The sequence below is a fragment of the Simochromis diagramma genome, unplaced genomic scaffold (genome assembly GCF_900408965.1).
Source record: "Simochromis diagramma unplaced genomic scaffold, fSimDia1.1 OVJJ01000682.1, whole genome shotgun sequence".
NCBI lineage: Eukaryota > Metazoa > Chordata > Actinopteri > Cichliformes > Cichlidae > Simochromis > Simochromis diagramma.
In genome coordinates, this window is record NW_024387359.1 from 3045233 (window position 1) to 3065472 (window position 20240).

A 20240-nucleotide genomic window follows, 5' to 3' on the forward strand; every position below is an offset into this window, starting at 1 on the left:
TTTATTACTGTTGACCTTGAGTAAATTAATATGTCTGACTCTTATCTAAACAGATTTTGGCAGTGTTCTCAACAACAGCATTCACATAGCATTTGGGAGTTCATAAGCAGGTGGCAGCACCTGTTGGTGCGCCTTAGTATCAGTGGCGTCAGACACTTGGCCCTCAGCATCTGCTACCACTCTTTTCCTTGGTAGGAGGGGTTTAGGTGACTTTCTGCTTTATAGCATAAATTGGTCCAACAGATGAATATGAGTGAGACTGGTCATGTTTGATAGACACCATAGCTGAGAATGTTTAATTTCTGTGGTAGGAGTACAAGCATAAGATGTGGTTGCAGGTGAGGGATTAAGTGTTAAAGCTTCCTGTGCACATTCCCACTTACATGCAACTTCCAGAGCTTGAAGCAGTAGATAGAAACCAGCAACAAGGAGTTACATTGCTGGCTCACCAGTGTTAGGGAATGCATCTGATAGCAGCCTTATAAGTTCTGCAGCATATAGTCCTCCTGGTAGGATATGCCTGGATAACGGAGCCTTCGTAGCGGAAGCTGTTTTGCCACCAAACATTTTTGAAGGTTGTTAATGTCTGACACTCATCCAGTGCTGTTGTAGTTAATGTGATCCAATCACAAAATGATTAAAATATTGTGAATAGAAAACCTAAAGAAAACTGAACAATACAACTTTATTTCAGACAATTATCTCATTTTTAATATAGCCATCAGTGTTATAATTCAAATATTACCATTTAATTTCCAAATTAAGAGCACAAAGAAATGTTGATTTGAAATTCCTCTAACACAACATTTTCAGGAGCCTTAACAAGTGATACATGTAGAGGTAAAAGTCAGTGTTTCCAAAATATGAAAGCATATTTTTTTTCCTCTAGTGAGTGATTAGCTTAAATCTTTAAGTCAGATTCTTCTTCAGTCAGCTTCAAGATTCTCCTGTTCCATGTTCACCCCGTTTGAACTGCCAATAGAAGAAAAACAGGACTCATGTAAACACCACCTACTCCAAATATCCTTGGGATAAGATGATTATAAAACTTTAGTAAGAGAAGCACTCACCGCGTTCTTCAGCAAGTTTCCAGATTTGGTAAAGATATTTGGTTTTTTTAGGCTTAGTTTGGTGTGTTGCTCTGTGCTGTTATGTGAGGCAGCCTGGGTCTGTTTAGGCTGAGCAGGACTGGATGTGGGTTGTGAGGGTTGTGACAATGAATAAGAGTGAGGATTTAAGTTACTTTGGTTTGGAGTGTAAGGCTGAGATGGTGTGAAAGGCTGAGGTGGGATATAGGGCTGGTAAGGCGTGTAGGTCTGAGAAGGCGTGTAGGTCTGAGAAGGCGTGTAGGTCTGAGAAGGCGTGTAGGTCTGAGAAGGCGTGTAGGTCTGAGAAGGCGTGTAGGTCTGAGAAGGTGTGTAAGACTGTGGCAGAGAGGAGGACTGTGTTTGATTCGGTGCAAAGGGATTTGATTGTGAAAAACCTGGGGTCTTTGAATAAGGTTGTGTCTGTGCAAAGGACTGGGGCACTGCAGTGGAGTCAAGCAGAGTAGGTGGTGGCGGTGGTGGGAAGCTATCAACTCCATCCCCTTCATCCCCTGACACACCAAGCTCGTAATGCCTCTTCCTCAGTTCCCCCAAGCGTACTCGCTCCTGTTCCAGCTGGCTCTCCAGCTGCAGCACCTTAACCTGAAAGATTCAAAGAGCACAAGATCTGGCAATGGCTTCCAGACGTCTAAAAACCCAATGACCTAGTCTAAGATCCAAAACTGTCATTGCATGTTTTTAACTACATTGATTTCACATAGTCACAATACTGTTTCTTTAAAAGGTGGCTTAACTTGTCTTATACATGATCCAGAACAACAAGCAAGTTGCACATAAGGACAAACAATTAAACAATCCATTCAGAGACATGTTAGTCTGACCTGAGCTTCCATTTCTTCTTTTTTAAGCTTGATCAGAGACATGCCGGAGAAGTCCATCAAGCCTGTAAAGGCAACAATATCAGTTTGAGTGTCAAAGCTGCATCATAGAATAATCAGCCAATTTCATGGTTACTTTAAGCATTTAAACATTTTGATTAGTCTGGTTGATTTTATGCTAAACTGCTGCTGATCAAACTGACTAATGAGATAGATGAACAAAAAACCCTCACAAGCCTTAAAGCTGTAGGCTAGCTCAGCTATGCTATGCTCAGTGGTAGACAGGTTGGCTCACTGTTTAACACAGTTAAGTATTAAGCAGCAGAAAGTGTCAGAAATAAAAGGCCAAAAAAAGGGCTAAAGTAAGTGTTAAACTTACACTCACCAAGTTGTATAGATTTATTGTTTGCTTACATGTATGCTGCCATTTTTAGCCAAAACTATGCTGTTATTATAAAGGGTTACTAAAAATGTGAAGCATCAACTATTTTCTTGCAATATGAGCTTCTCCTCTCACCGTGGTCAGAGATCTGCTGCTGCCCATGTTTGGTGGAGGTGACGACCACAGCAGCCATGTCATTTACATGCCTTGAGGCCTGCTGCAGCGTATTCAGCTTCTTGTTGTTGCGGTCAGCTTTTACCTGGAATGAGTAGCAGTAAGTTTGTTTTCCATAAGGACAGTTTTTCACTATGTGGTGCATGTATGGGCACAGAGCAGGCACATTTCAAAGGATGTAACTGGGTGACCATGCTGGCTGAGGTGGTTCTAAGTAGTTACATAAAGTCACAGAGCTGTATGCATGTTTTGTCTTTGTTCTAGGTTTTAATGTAATAATGGCTATTTCTACCTCTTTGAGACTCAGTCACTGAAGTGAAGTTTCCCTTTAAACCTGAAAGGCTTAAAAGGGAAACTTCACTTCATAAAAAACATGTCTTTTGGTTTCATTGAGAAATCAAATTTGGAAAGTAACTGGCAACTTCCACTGTCACATAAAAGCAAAAAGGCTAAGAAGAATTAAATTCCTTCCAAAATGTAGCAAAGCAACAATCATCAATGCGCAACTGTGCAATTTTCACGGGACAGTAGTGAATCTGTTTCATTCCTTGGTGTACTTGCTTGAAAAAAAGAAAAGAAAAAGAAAAAACAAAACATCAAACATCACTTCATATTTGTATTTATAGAAAACAGATAGAAAGGCAATTCTACATTTTAGTAGCTTCACCATAATGCAAAAACAGCTTTCTGTTCATTCAGCTATAAAGATTGAGAAAAACATTCAGTAATGACAATTTTGAGTAACGCATCTGTGTGTATAATAATTTCAGAGAAAACCTGTAGCTATAAGGTACTTGAGGATGGTTTGGACAGAGTTAAAGATGTAGTGAAGAGTGACCTATTGACCCCCGAACATTCATCTGAAGGTGTAAAAAGAACTGTTACTAAACATTGGCATATTTAACCTAGTACCTTAAAATAGCCTTTAATAGATCTCTTTTGTTAAGAAATTTGCTAAAACTAGAGAGATATGAATGAATGAAGGGTGGAACACCAAGGAATGCTGTGGATCAGCAGATACTTTTTTCCTTTATTTTCATGCTTGGTATGATGTTCTTTCCTTTGAATGTAGAGCATTGCACACATTCTTTTATCACCTTTATGTTCTATGTTTCTAGCATTGTGCTTAATGACACTGTGTTGTCGATTGGCATTTGGAGCCCATTTGGCATATATGTATGCCACTATAAGCTGCTTTAACTTGCACTGACAACAGTTTATTGCTGATACATGTCCAATTCTTTTTGCCCTTTGATAAATATAGTGAAATGTTTGTTTGTTGTCAAGTGTTTGTTCACCTGGTAGTTTAAACCACATTTCCGTGGAGGCATTTTAGCCCACTCCTCTTGTTTTAGCCACACTGGAGAGTTTTTGTGCGTGAACATCATGTTTACAATAATGCCAAAGGAACTCGGTTGTATTTAAATTCTGATAATCCATGTTTCTCCTTCAGTGGATCATATGATCCAGCTCACTTTTGTTGTTTGTTAAAAAAACGAAAAACAAAACTGGATAGCCTCACTCTTGTCCAGGTATAGACCAAATATAGGTTATCAGTACTTTAACTGTGATGCAGGTGGCGCCAAAATTCAGACAAAAGAAAAAATCCTTAATTAATTATATTAAGTTTGATAGTAACAGCTAGTAACTTATAGTCCACAAATGTTATTATATCAGTATCAATAAATTCATTATTTTATCCACGACCATGTTTACCTCACCTACTTTGACATGACATGTATGCAACAATTCAAGTTGAAAATACTGAGAAGTTTTTCTAATATTGAAGAGGCTAATTCATATATAACTGAAGTAACTGTACTCTGCTCTATAAAACATCTTAGAAACATGGTGTCTATCTAGATTTTTCTTGGAGTCATTTTTGACCTGGATATATCCTTCAAAATGCATATTAAACAAATATGTAGGAGTTCATGCATTTATTACTTCCAGGTTGGACTACTGTAATTCATTATTATCAGGTTGTTCTAAAAACTCCCAGAAAAGCCTTCAGTTGACCCAGAAAAGAGAAAACTGACAGGGACTAGGAAGAGGAAACATTTCTGCCATTTTGGCTTCTCTTCATTGGCTCCCTGTTAAATCCAGATTGAGAGCTTCACTCTCAGACTGCTGGTATTCCTGTGGTTCCTTGGATATTTAAAAGTAGAAGGGGAGGTAAATCCTTCAGCTTTCAGGCCCCTCTTCTGTGGAACCAGCTCCTTTGATCCATTTCATCTCAGTAAATCAATAGTTGGTTGGGACTAGGTTTCACAGTGGATTAATAATGGATTGCATTTATATAGCGCTTTTCGAGACCCTCAAAGCGCTTTACAATTCCACTATTCATTCACTCTCACATTCACACACTGGTGGAGGCAAGCTACGGATCGAGCCACAGCTGCTCTGGGGCAGACTGACAGAAGCGAGGCTGCCATATCGCGCCATCGGCCCCTCTGGCCATCACCAGTAGGCGGTAGGTGAAGTGTCTTGCCCAAGGACACAATGACCGAGATTGTCCGACCCGGGGCTCGAACCGACAACCTTCCGATTAAAAGACCAACTGCCAACTCTTGAGCCACGATCGCTCCAATTCACCTAAAACCTTGGCTGATTGCGACCCACACCCATTTTCACTCATTGGCTCATGCGATTAGGTAGAGGATCAACAGGGGGTCCGTGACCCTCTTGGGGACGCTCCCATAGGGCTTAAAATCAGGGACTCCACCAATTGCTGCAGTGAACTTGGGTTTATGTGACTAGATGCTTTATAGCATAAATTGGTCCAACAGATGAATATGAGTGAGACTGGTCATGTTTGATAGACACCATAGCTGAGAATGTTTAATTTCTGTGGTAGGAGTACAAGCATAAGATGTGGTTGCAGGTGAGGGATTAAGTGTTAAAGCTTCCTGTGCACATTCCCACTTACATGCAACTTCCAGAGCTTGAAGCAGTAGATAGAAACCAGCAACCAGGAGTTACATTGCTGGCTCACCAGTGTTAGGGAATGCATCTGATAGCAGCCTTATAAATTCTGCAGCATATGCTCCTCCTGGATGACCTTCACACACATTAGGCTTAAATGACTTTTTCAAGCTAGAGTTTGGTAGTTTTTTCCCCTTTAATAAATAAAATCATTATTTAAAACTGGATTTTGTATTTACTTGGTTTATCTTTACCCAATATTAACATTTGTTTGATAAACTGAAACATGTAATTGGGAAAATATGCAAAAACACAAGAAATCAGGCAGAGGGCAAATGTGTTTTCACAGTATTGTTAATTTAACAGGAGTGCTGGTACTTTTTTTTTTTTAATTCCACATTTCTTCAAGATTCGAGAGCCTGAACATGACTTTGTATGTTGATACCTAACAAACCAACACGAATATGTTTGACATGAGTTTGTACCTTGGAAGCAGCAACTAGCTGAGCAGTGCTTGCAGCAATCTCATGTGAACAGGCGATGAGCTCCTCATATGTGCCTTTTTCACCCACAACCCGGTCAGCTGAGTCCCTAAACATGAAAGTAAACCATCCATTTACAGTTTTATTTATTATTTACAAATTGTATTGTTCAGAATATCAATCAGTAAGTGGGTTTTGATAAATTTCTGAACTTACAGCAGCTGTGTGGCCCCCCAGCCCACAGCTTTGGAAGCAGAGATGAGTCCTTCGGTCCAGCGAGAGTTTTTGGCATAGAATTCAGTAACAGTTGCTGCACCCTGACAGCACAAATGGAACAAATGGGTCACTCGATAAAACACCAACTGCAGATTCTGCTTCTTGCTCATTGCCAAAATTTAGCAAAATGCTAAAACACTGGATATATTGAAATTTATAGGTAAGACTGTTACTTGATCAAATGGTATCACAATGGAGAAGATAATTGGAGCCTCTCTTCCCTCCATCACAGACACTATTCGCACCCACTCAGCATTGTGGAAGACCCCACGGACCCCTCACACACACACTCTGCTGCCTTTTGGCAAGTGTTACCAGAACATTCAGGGCCTCACTGCCAGACTGCGAAACAGTTTCTTCCCCCAAGCCATCAGACTGTTGAACACTCAGTGACTGGACTGACACACACACACACACACACCTTCATAGATGTCTGTAAGCCCCACTCACACACAATTTTGCTCTAGAGCTTTTAGCTCTAAAAAGGCCACTTTTACATGTTAATGTGAAGAATAAGATAATAATAATAATAATAATAATAATAAAGGATAATCATGATTTTTCCCACATTTTTCCATTCTGCATCGTGTTTGATGAATAAAAAGACAGAATATCTGAACTTGTCCTGCAATTTTATCTTTAGGGTGACATCAACTTACCCTTCCTCCTTCCACAATGTCTTTCTGTAGGTCAGTAGCAGCAGTCACCAGCATGTGAACAGCCTGGAGAGAAGAGAGGGCACCACAGTAAATACAGGAAACAAGAGTTAACTAAAGTTCACAAAATTATTTGAATATTGCCCACTTTCTTACCTTCATCAGGTCTGAGCAGGATCCCAGGATACTGTGATGAAGCAAACACACAGATTGTAAGTAAGAGAGGAGGAAAATAACCACCACAGAAATAAAATTTTTTATGATGATTCTTTAGGATTTTTCTTACTTCTGATTGACCTCCAGTTTGACACCAGTATTGTCTTTCTTTGCCTGACTCAGTATTTCCTATGAAAAAAAAAGAAAAAAAAAGAAAAAAAAAAAAAAAAAAAAAAAAGAACAGGTGTCTATGTGAGATAAATGATAGAAATATAATTCAGAGAACAGTAGCTTTGCGTAGACAGGTCATAGTAGAGAATGCTTATTTTTGATATATCAAAAAGATCTTATATATATATATATATTTTATAAATTATCTGATGGTTGTTCTTACATCCATTCGCAAGACAGCCTCTTCAATGGCAGAAGATGTGGCGAGCATCTCTTTGTCCACCATGCTTCCTAGTTCTTCTTTTAGCACATCATGCCCTTTCGGACGCAAATCCTAAACAAGAGTCACACAGTTACAGCAAACAGAGGTCAAGTTCAGGATCTTTGGAAACCTGCAAAAAAGTTGGCACTTTTCTTGCCATTATCTCAATAACATGGAAACATGGTCATGGAGGGAGCGGTTCACTGCTCACCCACCCTCATTTTCAATTTTACACATACACACTTGACAATTTCTCTCTCTCTCACACTCATACATACACACAATACTGTCTTGTTAATTGGTTAAATATAAATTCAGTCCCACCTGTCCTACAGCGAGGATGCGTTGAACAGTATAGCGTATTGCAGACGGGTCTGCTCGCTGTAAACTCGCCTGAATCTTCAAATCCTTCAAGAAGTGAAGGCAGTGATTGGCACAGTCCCGACAGCTGTCAGTCAGATCTGTATGAGTCCAACACACAGCATTCAACTTTCTGTGTAGAAAATATTTAGCAAGTGTTACGACAGTTACAACAACTATGTACGTTTCTTACAGTTCGCCTGGTCGACAGGGGCTGAGTGAGATGTTGCCGATCCGTTAACAATTGTGTCAGCAGCAAGGTGGGAAAACTGTGTGACTGCTCTTAGCAAACCACTGGCATCTAGACAGAACAGGGAAGGATTAAACAAACTAATCAGTTGATGTACCTGACTTGAACTGAACACACCCACAATTCCCAACGTACCATTACTGTTTCCCAGATAGGCCAAGTGGCTCTGCTGCATTTTGTCAATAGAATTCAGGGTGATTTCCGCTCGGTTCACCAAATAATCTGTCAAACACAAAGAACTGATCAAAAACAAACAGTATGGAAAAGCAAAATGGCAAGGTCTGAGGATTAAAGATTTTTGGTTACCATGTTAATTTATTGTATAAAGTTTTGTGTAGCAGTGCTGAAGTAACAACTTATAGTTTTCCATAATGATGAATCCTTAAATGTGTGTGTAGACTGAATCTTTATTTTCAGTGGAGGGTTGTTTTTTGTTGCCATGTCTTTCCATATCATAATGTGCACATCTGCTTTTGCCTCCATTAAAATCTGTGTTGAAGATTGCTGTTGCTATTGAATGCTATGAGTTATATGAAGAACTTCAGTCATCTCTGAAATTTAAAAGGCATCAGCCATGTGTTTACTTTCTTCATGTGTTTCCTCAAACAGATGAACCAATGTCAATATTTATTAACGTCTTAGAATAGAGGTTTGCTGATTTTATTCAGTTTGTTTTGTTTTTGTATTAAAATGCCTATTCTATGGCTTTTTTTTGGTTACATAATGTACTGCACACTTTTCAAACACATGGGCAACTGAATGCAAAATAAATAAAAGCTTCCGTCCTTAAAATATTTTTTAAAAACTCTTTTTAAAGGGATTTTCTTTGAGGAGGGAAAATAATTGTGATTTTACCAGGAGAGCTGATGCAGCGGACATGTATAGGGTCATCCAGTTTGGCCACAGCGTCCAGTATGATGCCCTCAGCTTCCACCACTGCACACTGTAGCAGACAAAACTGCTCCTCCTGCAGCTTCTGGGCTAGCTGACTTTCACGAGAAGCCTGATTTATCACACACACATACACACGAAGTTAATAATTAGTCAGTTATAAAGTCTTAAAATAGAGCGACAAACAGAAAACTGGACCTGTTGCTGTAACTGGGCATGTAAGCCTCCCAGTTCCATGCTGCTCCTCTGCCTCTCCTGCTCTAGAGACGACTGTTGAAGATGAGTTTGTTGTCTGAGGGTTTTCAGCTCAGCCTCCTGTTCCCGCATCATACGCAGCAACCCCTCCTTTTCCACCTGCAGCCCTGCCAGTGTGTTGTTTAGCTGGGTACCACTCTGAGAAACAGATTTTAAAAACGTTTTTTCCATTTACAAATAAGTCTTATCTTATAATCTTCAAGGCTTGTAGATGCTAGAAAATAAGTTTACAGCAGTTTTGATCTAAATGTTCTGACCATTTCTTTGCTTTGCAGGATGTTGTTTGCTTGTGTCAGTTCTGCTCGTGTGGATTCCAAATCTCGCTTGAGCCTGTCAATTTCCAACTTCTGTGCTGCATTTATGGCAAGCTACAGGAAACACAGAAGACACACAAAAGCAGGCAGAATTATATTATACAACAAGTTTAGGGGCACTTTTGTGGCAATTATAAATGCTTCCAGTACAGCAAAGAAAAACACAATCATCAATGAGGCAAATAAAGTAAAAGTAAACACAAGACAGAGCTGTGTTTGATAAGGAAGTAAAAAGAAAGATGGGCCTAAGTGGTTCAAGGCTGAACAACCAATATCATGACAAAGGTCAGGCAGTCCTTTTACACGCAGTGTTACAGATGTTGTACAGAGGCTATAGGAGGGAGACAATATGTGGAATAGAAATCTGGTTCTGAGGCTTTTAATCTTAGCTTTAAAAGTCTGACAGTGTTACAGGACTGTCATGCCAAGTTAATGGAGCACTCAACCAGTTTGGAAAGTTCATTTAAAGATCACTAACATGGCTTGATACCTGGATATTTATAGCTCTAAGGAGTAAGTATGATTTTATAATGTAGTTTAACATAAAGAGGTTAAAACTGAATTGATATTTGAACATGTCTTAAACAAAGCTACTGAGTCAATTCAATTTTATTGTATTTATATAGCACCAAATCACAATAAAAGTTGCATAGTGCTTTGAACTGTAATGTAAAGACCCTACAATAATACAGAGAAAACACATAAGCAAAGCGTTACAGATATCAAAATACCAAAGTGTGGACATTTTTTGCAATGCCTGAAGACAAAATCTTTCCATTCATCCTCTGCTACTTATTCAATTCAGTGTTGTGGTTGGGTACCTAACCTAGCTGTCACAGGGCAAGAGGAGGGATAAACCCTGGATAGGTTGGCAGTCTATTCCTGAGCTAATACATTATTGATATATTAATATCATTAGCCCTGTGAAAAACAATGTTGTATTTCACTCTGGACCTTTTAGTGATGCGCGTTTCAGACCTGCTGCTGTAGCTGAGCTCTCAGATCCTCCAGCTCTCGGTTGGTCCTGTCTCTCTCCAAGTCCAGGGAGCTCTGCTGCAGTTGTGCCTGTTGTCTCAGAGTGGTAAGCTCTGCATCTTTTTCTCTTGCAGAGCGTAGCAGCACTTCCCGCTCAGCCTGCAGAGCTGTCAAACTGCTGCTCACCTGAGATCCCTCCTAAAGAAACACAAAGACATCTTGAGAACTCATACTCATATGAGAACTCAATGCCCAATGTGTTTTTGGCATTGGTTATCAGGCACCAAGATGCTTTCAACACTCTAGAGCCTATCCCAGGTACTATAGGATGAGTCTGAGAAGTATGTGAGGATGGGATATATGCGACGACAGACAGTAGTTAGGTGTGCGGTAGATGTTAAAGATGGGTTCAAGATGGAGACAAGACTACATGAGGGATTGGCTCTGAGCCCCTTATTGTTTGCAATGGTGATGGACAGGTTAACAGATGAGGTCAAGCAGGAGTAAAGGTGAAGCTGCAAGGAGCAATAGTGATGGTAGATGAATTTTTTATAACTGGGGTCAACAATTCACATAAACAGACAAGCACAAGCAAGGGGAAGAAGAGACTGCAGGCAGGGTGGAGACAAATGTCAGGGACAATTAGTGACAGCAGGATAGCAAAAGTCAGGAGGACAAGCTAGAGGTAGAAAAGTTAAAGATGTTACGTTTTTCATTAGGGGTAAAGAGGACGGACAGGATTAGAATTACTATATCAGAGAAATTAGTACATTGAGTTCGACCATTATGAAGACAAAGTTAGGGAGGCAAGGCTGAGATGGTTTGGATATATGCAAAGGAGGGCTAGAAGCTATATTGGAGAAAGGTTGTTAACTTTAGAGCTGCCAGGCAGGAGGAAAAGAGGAAGGACCACTGCAAAGGATTCGTGGATGTAGTGAAGGAGGACATGCAGAGGGTTGGTGTGTCAGAGAAGGATGCTTGGAAAAGGTTGAGATGGAGGCAGATGGCCAGCTCTGGCAAACCCTGAAAGGAGCAGCTGAAAGAACAACAAGGGTTTTCCCAAAAGTCTAAAAATAGATGTGTTCTGCCATGAAATCTGTGGTCATATTACAGTCTTACCTTCTCTTTACTCTCCAGAGTACTGCGCAAGGTGGCAAGCTCTGCTCTTTGCTCCAGCAGTTCTTGGTTCAGGCGGTCCACCTCCATCTGCTGCTGATTCATCTGATCAGGACGAAAAAAGAAAAAGAAAGAAAGAAAGAAAGAAAGAAAGAAAAGATCAATAGTGACAACAGCTTTTGTTCATCAAAACAAAACTATGTCTGATGCAGGTCTTACCACATTGCTTTTCTCCCGTCGTAGATTTTCCAGCTCAGTTTCTAGCTGATATTTAGCCCTCTGCAAATCATCGTGCTCTTGTTTGGTGCTTGACATAATCTTCACCGTTTCTGTATTCTGCACATGATTAAAATACATTCCATAATAACTAAGAAGGTAAAGGTACCTCAGCTTGCTACAAAAATGAGAAACACAGGAAAACAGCAGGATGGGGTCTGTAAGAAGGTAACAAAATTCACCTATCACCATCTCCAATTATCTCTATCATTAATTGAGTTGAACAATGTGGTTCAACGTTCTAATTTCAATTTTTAAAAGGCGACAGCTAAGGAAGTTAAAAATAAACATAAAAGAAACTGCAATTTACCTTCTTCATTAGGTCAGCATGGCTGCTAACCAGCTCTGCATGTCTCTCTTTAAGTTGAGTGAAACGAAGCTCTGCTGCTTGAGCTCTGCCTGTGTAGTTAGGAAGAAGATGCACCTTTTTACTCAGTTTTAGCTCTTTTTGTATTGCTAATTCAGCTGCATGCTCACATCTGAACTCTCACCATCTGCCTCCTTGAATCCAATCTGTGCCCCGATGTTAGCCACATTAGTGCTTCGTAAAGCCTCCACTTCCATGCGCAGGTGTTCGTTTTCAACCATTGCCATCTGCTTGTGGGTGCGCTGCTCCTCGACCTCAGCCTGCAGTCGGTTCACTTGACCCTTTAACTCTGTTACACACCTCTGAGCCTGGGGAAGGAAGAAGAAACTTACAATTATTGACAAGGACTTCTTGTCTTGCTGTTTTGGTTAATTTGTGAACAACACAGAAACAAACACATTTTACAATTACAAGCTGTAAATGAGACGTAAATTTGAACATAAACTTGGTAATGTTTCAATATGACTTTCAATATACAAGTCCTAATGAATGCACAATGATCACAATGTATCAATATCACCAATCACAAAGCAGAGGATGCTACAGTTAGCATCCTCTTAGCCATCATATGGAAGGACCATGGCTGACTGCATAGAGGAAGGGTTTTCAGATTTATGTGACCAGCCACTCCAACACTGTCATCTTATCCCATTTACCTCATTCTTGAAGATCTGTAATTCTGGTTTCAGAACATCTAGCTCTCTCTTCAGACTGTCATTTTCCATTTCTCTCTGCTCCACTGAAGAATCAGGTGTTCTCATTTGGTTGAGCAGATAGTACTGGTTTGATAAAAAGCTACATATCAGCACTGACACCACACAAAGCTGGTGGAATTTCAAAGTACCACATCCTCTGACAACTATGTACCATACCTGTGGCATTTGAGAAGCTTCTCTAAACTCTGGTTGTGGCTCCACATCCTCCTCCTCCTCATGATGCTCCTCATTTGGCGTCACTACTACTGGTTTTTTGTACTCAGCCAAGGCAGCGGCTCGGAGGAAGTTTGGAGGAGCCTGAGGGGTAATGATACAATTAACATACACAAAAGGCACAAAAACAGAAGGAGCAAAGCACGTAAATGTTAAAAAAAGAAATCTGTGGCACTTACATCTGGGAGATCTGGGATCTGGATGAAAGTTTTAAAGAACTCCATTTCTCTGGCTTTGTCAAAGAACTGTGTGAGGCTACAGAAAAAAATAACAGTCAGTGTCAGACCTCTACTTTTAAGGTCACTGTCGTTCTTTGTCGTTTTCAGATTTTTATTTACATGTTTTTCATTGTAATGGAAATTAGGTTTTAGCTACCACTTAAACAGCAAATGTATTTTACTTTGTTCCTGTTAAATAGATTAGTGAGTTTCTCTAATAAATAATTCACCTCATAAACAGATCACGGAACCGGTCTCTGTGTCCAAGAAGAACATCTGGAGAAATGCCTGTGACGAAAAGGTTATGATTGATTTAAGGCATTTTTTAAATAATGCTGACTATCTCATGATTTATTTTAATAAATAAATATTTGTTTTTCACTCACGGCTGTGAAGCTTAAACAACAATCGCACACAGAAGTGATAGAGAAAGCTGCAGTCCTGTATGAGAGGTATGAGTGGCATCAGTCTGCACTGCCCAGCTGGAGTTGTAGATTTGGCCTGGTTGGCCTCCACCTGGCGAAATACTATTTGGCATTAAAGCCAAATTAGGGAATTTGATTAGGGGTTTTTAACTTGCTGAAGAACAGAATGAACACTAATGTGTTGGTTCAAACTATTTATTTTTTAGGTAAACTACGGCGTATTATTTCAAGGAATCTTCAGTAGGCGTGGTGCAGAAAACATGACACACTACAGTAATGTACAACATTTGCAGTACAACTTGTACAAAATGCTGCAGCCCTCCTTTTGACTCGTGTGAAGAGACACCAACATATTACTCCGGTGCTTGCTTCCCTTCATTGGCTTCCAGCGAGTTTTAGAATTAAATTTAAAATCTTACTTTTGACTTATAAAGCGCTAAATGGCCAGGCACCAGACTATTTGTCTGACCTTTTGCAGCTTTATACGCCCTCTAGAGCCCTTTGATCAAGTGATCATATACTCCTTATCTTACACAAGTCTAGGATGGTTCATAGAGGGGATCGGCGTTTGTGGTTGTGGCGCCGAAAATGTGGAACGATCTACCTCTCCAGAAAGCACTTCTGGATGGATGCAAACTGCATTTCGTTGCCCTGTACCTGTGCATGTGCAATGACAATAAAGTTGAATTCTATTCTATTCTCTCCACATTAGAAAGGCCCCAACTGTCACTCTTTTAAATCCCATCTTAAAACATATTTTTTCCACTTTGGCTTTTGATACTGCACGAGAGTTACCAATTCTTTTTATCCTAATTTTCTTACCTGTTGTTGATGTTAATGTCACTGCTTAATTATTACTTTGTACAGCACTTTGGTCAACTCTCTGTTGTTATTAAATGTGCTTTATAAATAGAATTAATGTCAGAAAGTATTGAGCGACTGATCAGACAGACAGACAGATATAATGACCCTCCTAACGGACTAACCTGTGTCAGCCATCTTGAGTCCAGCATCCAGGTAATCCAACAGCTCCTGTGTCATATCCAGCCTACAATATAAAACATTTAACAAGAAATATTCAAGCAGAACTGAAACACATTACCTGTGCTTAAAAAAAAATAAAAAAATGGACGACTTACACTTTGTTCATGTCACTTCCTGCTTCCTTCTCCAAAGTCTCATCACTGGCCTCCAGGTTGCCTGGGATAACCTTGTGCTGTAAAAAAAAAAAAAAAAAAAAAAAGTCATATTATGCTACTTAACTAAAACAACCGATTAAGGAACCCTTTCCTGTAGCACATGGATGTTAGCTGCCTACAGACAAGAAAGCCTGTATTGTACTAATTAAAGGTTTTCTAAAAATTCTGTACAATTGTCTTTAATTGCCAGAAATGTTTAACCTTTATTTATGAGAGAGTAAAACTGTTAATACACTTCTTTTGGAAGTGTTTCCAGGATTATGATGAGCACACAAAAAAAGCTCTGTTTGGTTAGGATCTGAGGCCTTTAACTAAGGCTAATAGAAGCAGTGAAGGCAAAGTGTGTCCAAACTTTTGACTGATACAGTACATGCTCGTGTTTTTCCTCCTTTTTTCACGCTTAACTGACTGCCATTTGGATTAGCCGCTTTTTATGTTTTTTGAAATGTTAAAGGTATATGGTATGGTCCGTATATGGTAAGGTATATGAGCAGTTCAATTTAAGTACAACTGTACTTACAGTAGTAAGTACAGTTTAAGTACACAGGAGATTGTGTAAGTCTGCATGTGGGTAGGAACAGCAATACAGAGCATTTTGTTTCTAGTTCTTGAAACAAGAAAGCAGCAAAACACCGATTATGCTGTAAAAATGTACCTTTGTTCCAACGTAACACTAAAATTATGAGTAATTACCTTTTTATGAAATTCCATTTTTTGGCAGAGGTATTTGGAAGACAAGGCGACAATGTGCCCATATCGATCATGCAAGTTTCCCTGGACAGGAAAGAAAAAAACAGAACAAAAAAAAAGAGTTTGTTGCTTAGAAAACAATCATATTTAAACTGAATCACCTTACTAACCCACCAACCAACTCAGTCAACACAAATATTTTAATAAATATTAATGCGAGTCATAATGATGTTTCCAAATATGGACAAACAAAACCACCAATTTAAAAAAAATAAACAAAAAACAAACAAAAAAGGACTATATTTTAGAAATCAACATCTTAAAAAGGTGAAACAAAGATGCATGTAACTGCAGATCTTTTTACAAACTCTCAATATAAAAAATAAAGCTTTTTAATAGATAAACCTCCAAACTGTATTCTCTAGTTTAAATATAAGCTGCGGCTTCAATATGGCAGCTACTCACCCAGAGGGTGCCCATATCTTTCACATTACGACAGTATCTGTATGAATCCGTCACCACCTGTACATCAAACAGACACAAGAGATTACATATCACCAACCGGAGCGCGGGAGAGTATAAGGTGAAGGAAATGCAAAAAACTGAACTTACATTTCTGTGTCCATCCCTGAGGATTTTGTGAACCAGATAGCAAAACTTCCAGCTCACAATGGAGTTGCTGGATAGAGGTAGGTTCAAGACATACGACCAGAAGGCCGTAGCTCCACCCTCTTTATGAGTTCCCATGATGATATCTGTACAGCTGTCAAGGAGACTCCCAAGTACCAATGCACAAACAGTTCAAAGAAAGTACGGACACACTATCGCAGTCGACTGTCAAACTGTCTGAAAAATGAATGCAGGGTGGCAAAGCCTTCAACAGGCAACCTTTTTAACTGGTTGGCAGGGTGGTGACTGCTCTGGTTGAAATAAAAAAAATCTGAGAATATCTGGTTGATCTGAGAAGATTTAAATTATGACTTCAGTAAATGTTTTCCCGATACATTCATTTACTCAGTCCCTAGTTTGAAATTGTACTAAATACAATATGTTCATTTTGTAAATTAAGGCCCCACTTACTGGGTGTCCCCTGATAACGACTGTGTTACGGCTATTCTTCCCGCCCCATGCAAGGACACCTGGATTGGCTGGAGGACTGTTTACTTAGCCTGATAGGCCGAAGGACACTGTCTCAGCTAAACTATGGACACGCACACACATACACATACACTGATAAGCACTCACTCATCCCCCCTCCCTTTCCAACGCCTTCGATGCTTGTGCCTTACCGGGGAAGATGGCAGTCAACTGGACCAGCGCAGATATGCTGCAGGACCAGATGCGCTGTCTACACCGGCTCTCTCTTACCCTTTACCACCCCTGTTGCTTGTCTTGTGTTTCTATGGTGTATTGATAGTCATGTGCTTTTGTGCTGAGGTGTTTTTTCTGTTATCAAACTGTTCTCCAACTAGGAGCTCAGTCTGAGTGGAGTTTTTTTTCTCCTCCTCTTACCTCATGTAGTGTATTTTCGTTGTTTTTTTTCCTATCGGCCTACCTTTCTGACATGTCTCCCCAATGTGATGTTTGTGTAAAGTTGGTGTGATGGCCAAACCCGTGGCCATACTCTAAAGTCGGTAACTTTTGTATTTTCATTCTTCATTTTGAACATGGTAATACATTTTAGTCTCCGATAACTTTATTGATTGGTTTGGATACATTTGTTCTATTTGTAAGCGCGCACATTTAGTTTACTTATGTATTCATACTACTTAATTTCTTTGCTTTCTGACTAACTTTTGTCTTTTTATTTCTTACCTGCCATCATCCCTGGGAGTTGCCGGACAAAAGATGGTAGCCAGGGTTTGAAACCATTAAATATGAAGGAAGATAATTGGACCACACCACCACTTCCTGCTGAAGGGGGGGGAATGTGTGTTTTCTTTACTTTAAAAACAAAGTATTTGTATTTAATTAAATATTTGAGTTTAGGGTTTAATGGGGTTTTGATTTTCTTCTTTAGGGTTGAGTTTATTAACAAACTAGATTGTACTGCATCGTTTGTGATTTATGATTGTGTTTTGTTTGTTACCCCTCATGTGTCACAATGGTCTGATCAGCCATTATATATATCCTTGTATGTCATTTCATGTTTAGGTCAATTATGTATGTTTGGGCAGTCATTTGGTTTGTTAAGTTTGCAGTCTTTGCCTGAGTTCAGTTTTGTTTCTTTGACTTCTTTTATGAGCTCAACATTTATTAGTCTTGTAAATATAATTTTTGGGGGTTAAATAAATGGAAACTATATTTTTCTAATAATTCCTGGGCTCCTCCTGTTTTTCAACTCGGTCCATCACAGTTGGTCAGAAGGTTCCTTTGTAAGTGCGCATGTGCCATTAGCGTGCTGCCTGCTGTAACCCTAATTTCCCTCGGGATTAATAAAGTATTCTGATTCTGATTTATTGCATTTTAATACAATTTATGATTTGGGCTTTCAAAAATTATGAAAAAATCCTGGGGGGAATTAGTCGTTTTCATTCACTTTTTCTATTAAGCTTTCATTCTGAATTGTAATTCCAGAATGAAAGCTTAATTGTAATTCAAACAAACCCCCTGCACATCAGAGCGGTGTGCTTCCACCCCTCTGTGGCTATCAGTTTCAGTCACTCTGGCTACTGTACAGGTCTTCTGAGAGTCCACTGGCCCCTTGGCTCCCTTTGCTCACCGTAGATGCCCGGTGGTGCCCATGTGAAATTGGTTCAAAAACACCACCACAATCAGGACTTAACTCTCCTGGCTCCATGACGACCACTTGGTCCTCTCACCTCTTTTTGTTTTCTGTTTAAATTATACTGACAGCTTAATAAATCCCTGTAACAGTTTAATACAGTTCAATAACTGCATGAGGTTTTCTAAGTGACAATAAACACAAGCATAACATTGATTGCCATAACTGAGCAGTTTCATCATAAAAGGAGAGACTGACACCGCTCGGATCATATGAAGAGATAGAATCCCTCAGTTCCTCAATTAGAGCAACATCACAATTATGTATTTTTTTTTTTTTTTTTTAAAAGAGATGGTGACAGTGGATAAGCTTAAGACAAAGGGGGAGAGAAAGCAATGGTTTATATACAGTCAACATATTTTACACACGCTATGGCTTTGATCTAGGGACAACTGCTGGTCAGTTCACCACTTTACCATACACTGAAATATTCCAAACATTACTGCATGTATAGTCAAAGTTGAAGAGTGTTGGACAGTTGAAAACTCAAGAAATCACGTATCTAAACTGATTGACTGATACATTTCTCAGGCTGTTATTTGCCAGAGGTGGGCGATAACTAAAGTTGATAACTAAAAAAAGGTGTTGAGGGTCTCCATCAGATAATTTTTTTTTACAGAAAATGTTATGTTAACTTTAAAATATGTTAACTGACAACTTTACAAAGACTTTCAGCAAAGTTGATCAAAGGCATATTGTGACTTTTTGCGATTAATAATCCTTTTTTTTTTTTTTTAAAGGAGAGGCCCTGATTTCCCCCCCCCCTCCGGTATTGCCAACAACTTTTCACTCCTGCATTCAAATGTCTAAATGTCTCAACATGCTCTCCAGAATGTGACATTTAGCACATACACTGAGGATCCCCAAAAGCCGAATCTCAGTTGCTTTTCTTTAATTTGATACCTATGAAGCCTACCCAAATACCTTACAGGGATTCGGTTTTATTTCCTTAGCAAATGTTAGCATTGTCCCAATAAGCCAGCCAGCATGAGCTATTTATAAAAAAAATAAAGATGTATATATGAAATTGTATTTGTTTTGTATATCCAGTAAGCCTGGTTAGCAGGAAACCTGCTGTTAAAAGGATACTGCGTACATGTTTGTCTTTTGGTGGTGTTTCAGCTGTGGTGACAGCTTTGCTGATGCTGTGGAGCTAAATGAAATGAAAGAAGAGCAATCAGGACACGAGGAACTAGTTAACACAGCCACATCAGATTGAACTTCAAGATTAAGACATGACAGAAATAACACCAGTGAATTTCCTTGACACGTGATATATTTAACAAGATTTTCCACTAATATGTCAGAAGAAGTGAAGAATTTGACATTTCGATACTGTCTGGTACCCATTTGACAGTTACAACTAGTTATCATCAAGCACACGGTGTGAACAATAAGACTTTAAAATCCACAGAGATTGGGGGGGAAAGACATCAAAAAGTTATCCGTCACAGGAACAAAGTGACTAACCTGTTGTTTTCCGAACTGTTCTTTCTCCGCAGCCAAAGCCTTTTCCGTCTTATTATCACTCTTATTCTTCGTTTTACTCATGTTTTCACCGAAAAATAGAGACACATAAATCCAAAGTGGTCCCACACACAGGTTCAGGCTCCTTGTCCGTGTTCTCGCGCCTCGTTAAACCACAAAGGTGAGTCAGGTGCGGCGCGCGCACGTCACCACAATCCTGCTGGTTTGGCTAGCTCCTTCAAATTACCACAGGATGCTTTAAAAAAGCTGTCCGAACAAAGCAGCTTCCATCCAAACCCATAAATAACACAATGA

General features: G+C 39.5%; 1 protein-coding gene across 4 annotated transcripts; it reads right to left on the bottom strand.

Annotated features, from left to right (window-relative positions):
* Positions 1-671: 671 nt before the first annotated feature.
* Positions 672-20173, bottom strand: LOC120718762 (huntingtin-interacting protein 1-related protein-like). Of its 4 annotated transcripts, none has more exons than XM_040007455.1 (34): positions 19929-20173; positions 19548-19611; positions 16286-16428; positions 16139-16195; positions 15677-15757; positions 14924-15000; positions 14771-14832; positions 13746-13886; positions 13590-13647; positions 13321-13396; positions 13085-13225; positions 12869-12991; positions 12337-12520; positions 12156-12244; positions 11789-11905; positions 11573-11674; positions 10457-10651; positions 9422-9532; positions 9108-9302; positions 8874-9021; positions 8154-8240; positions 7962-8069; positions 7733-7869; positions 7370-7480; positions 7106-7164; positions 6976-7006; positions 6823-6885; positions 6104-6204; positions 5891-5996; positions 2442-2565; positions 1928-1989; positions 1416-1688; positions 1071-1343; positions 672-972 (listed from the first exon to the last, which is right to left on the bottom strand). In XM_040007455.1, exons 1-34 carry the CDS (start codon positions 20007-20009, stop codon positions 937-939), a joined length of 3816 nt encoding a protein of 1271 aa, XP_039863389.1. In that variant the 5' UTR covers positions 20010-20173; the 3' UTR covers positions 672-936. The 4 variants fall into 4 exon arrangements, with proteins under 4 accessions (XP_039863389.1, XP_039863388.1, XP_039863387.1 ...); XM_040007454.1 differs by having other exon boundaries at positions 1071-1361; XM_040007453.1 differs by having other exon boundaries at positions 1071-1379.
* Positions 20174-20240: the final 67 nt, after the last annotated feature.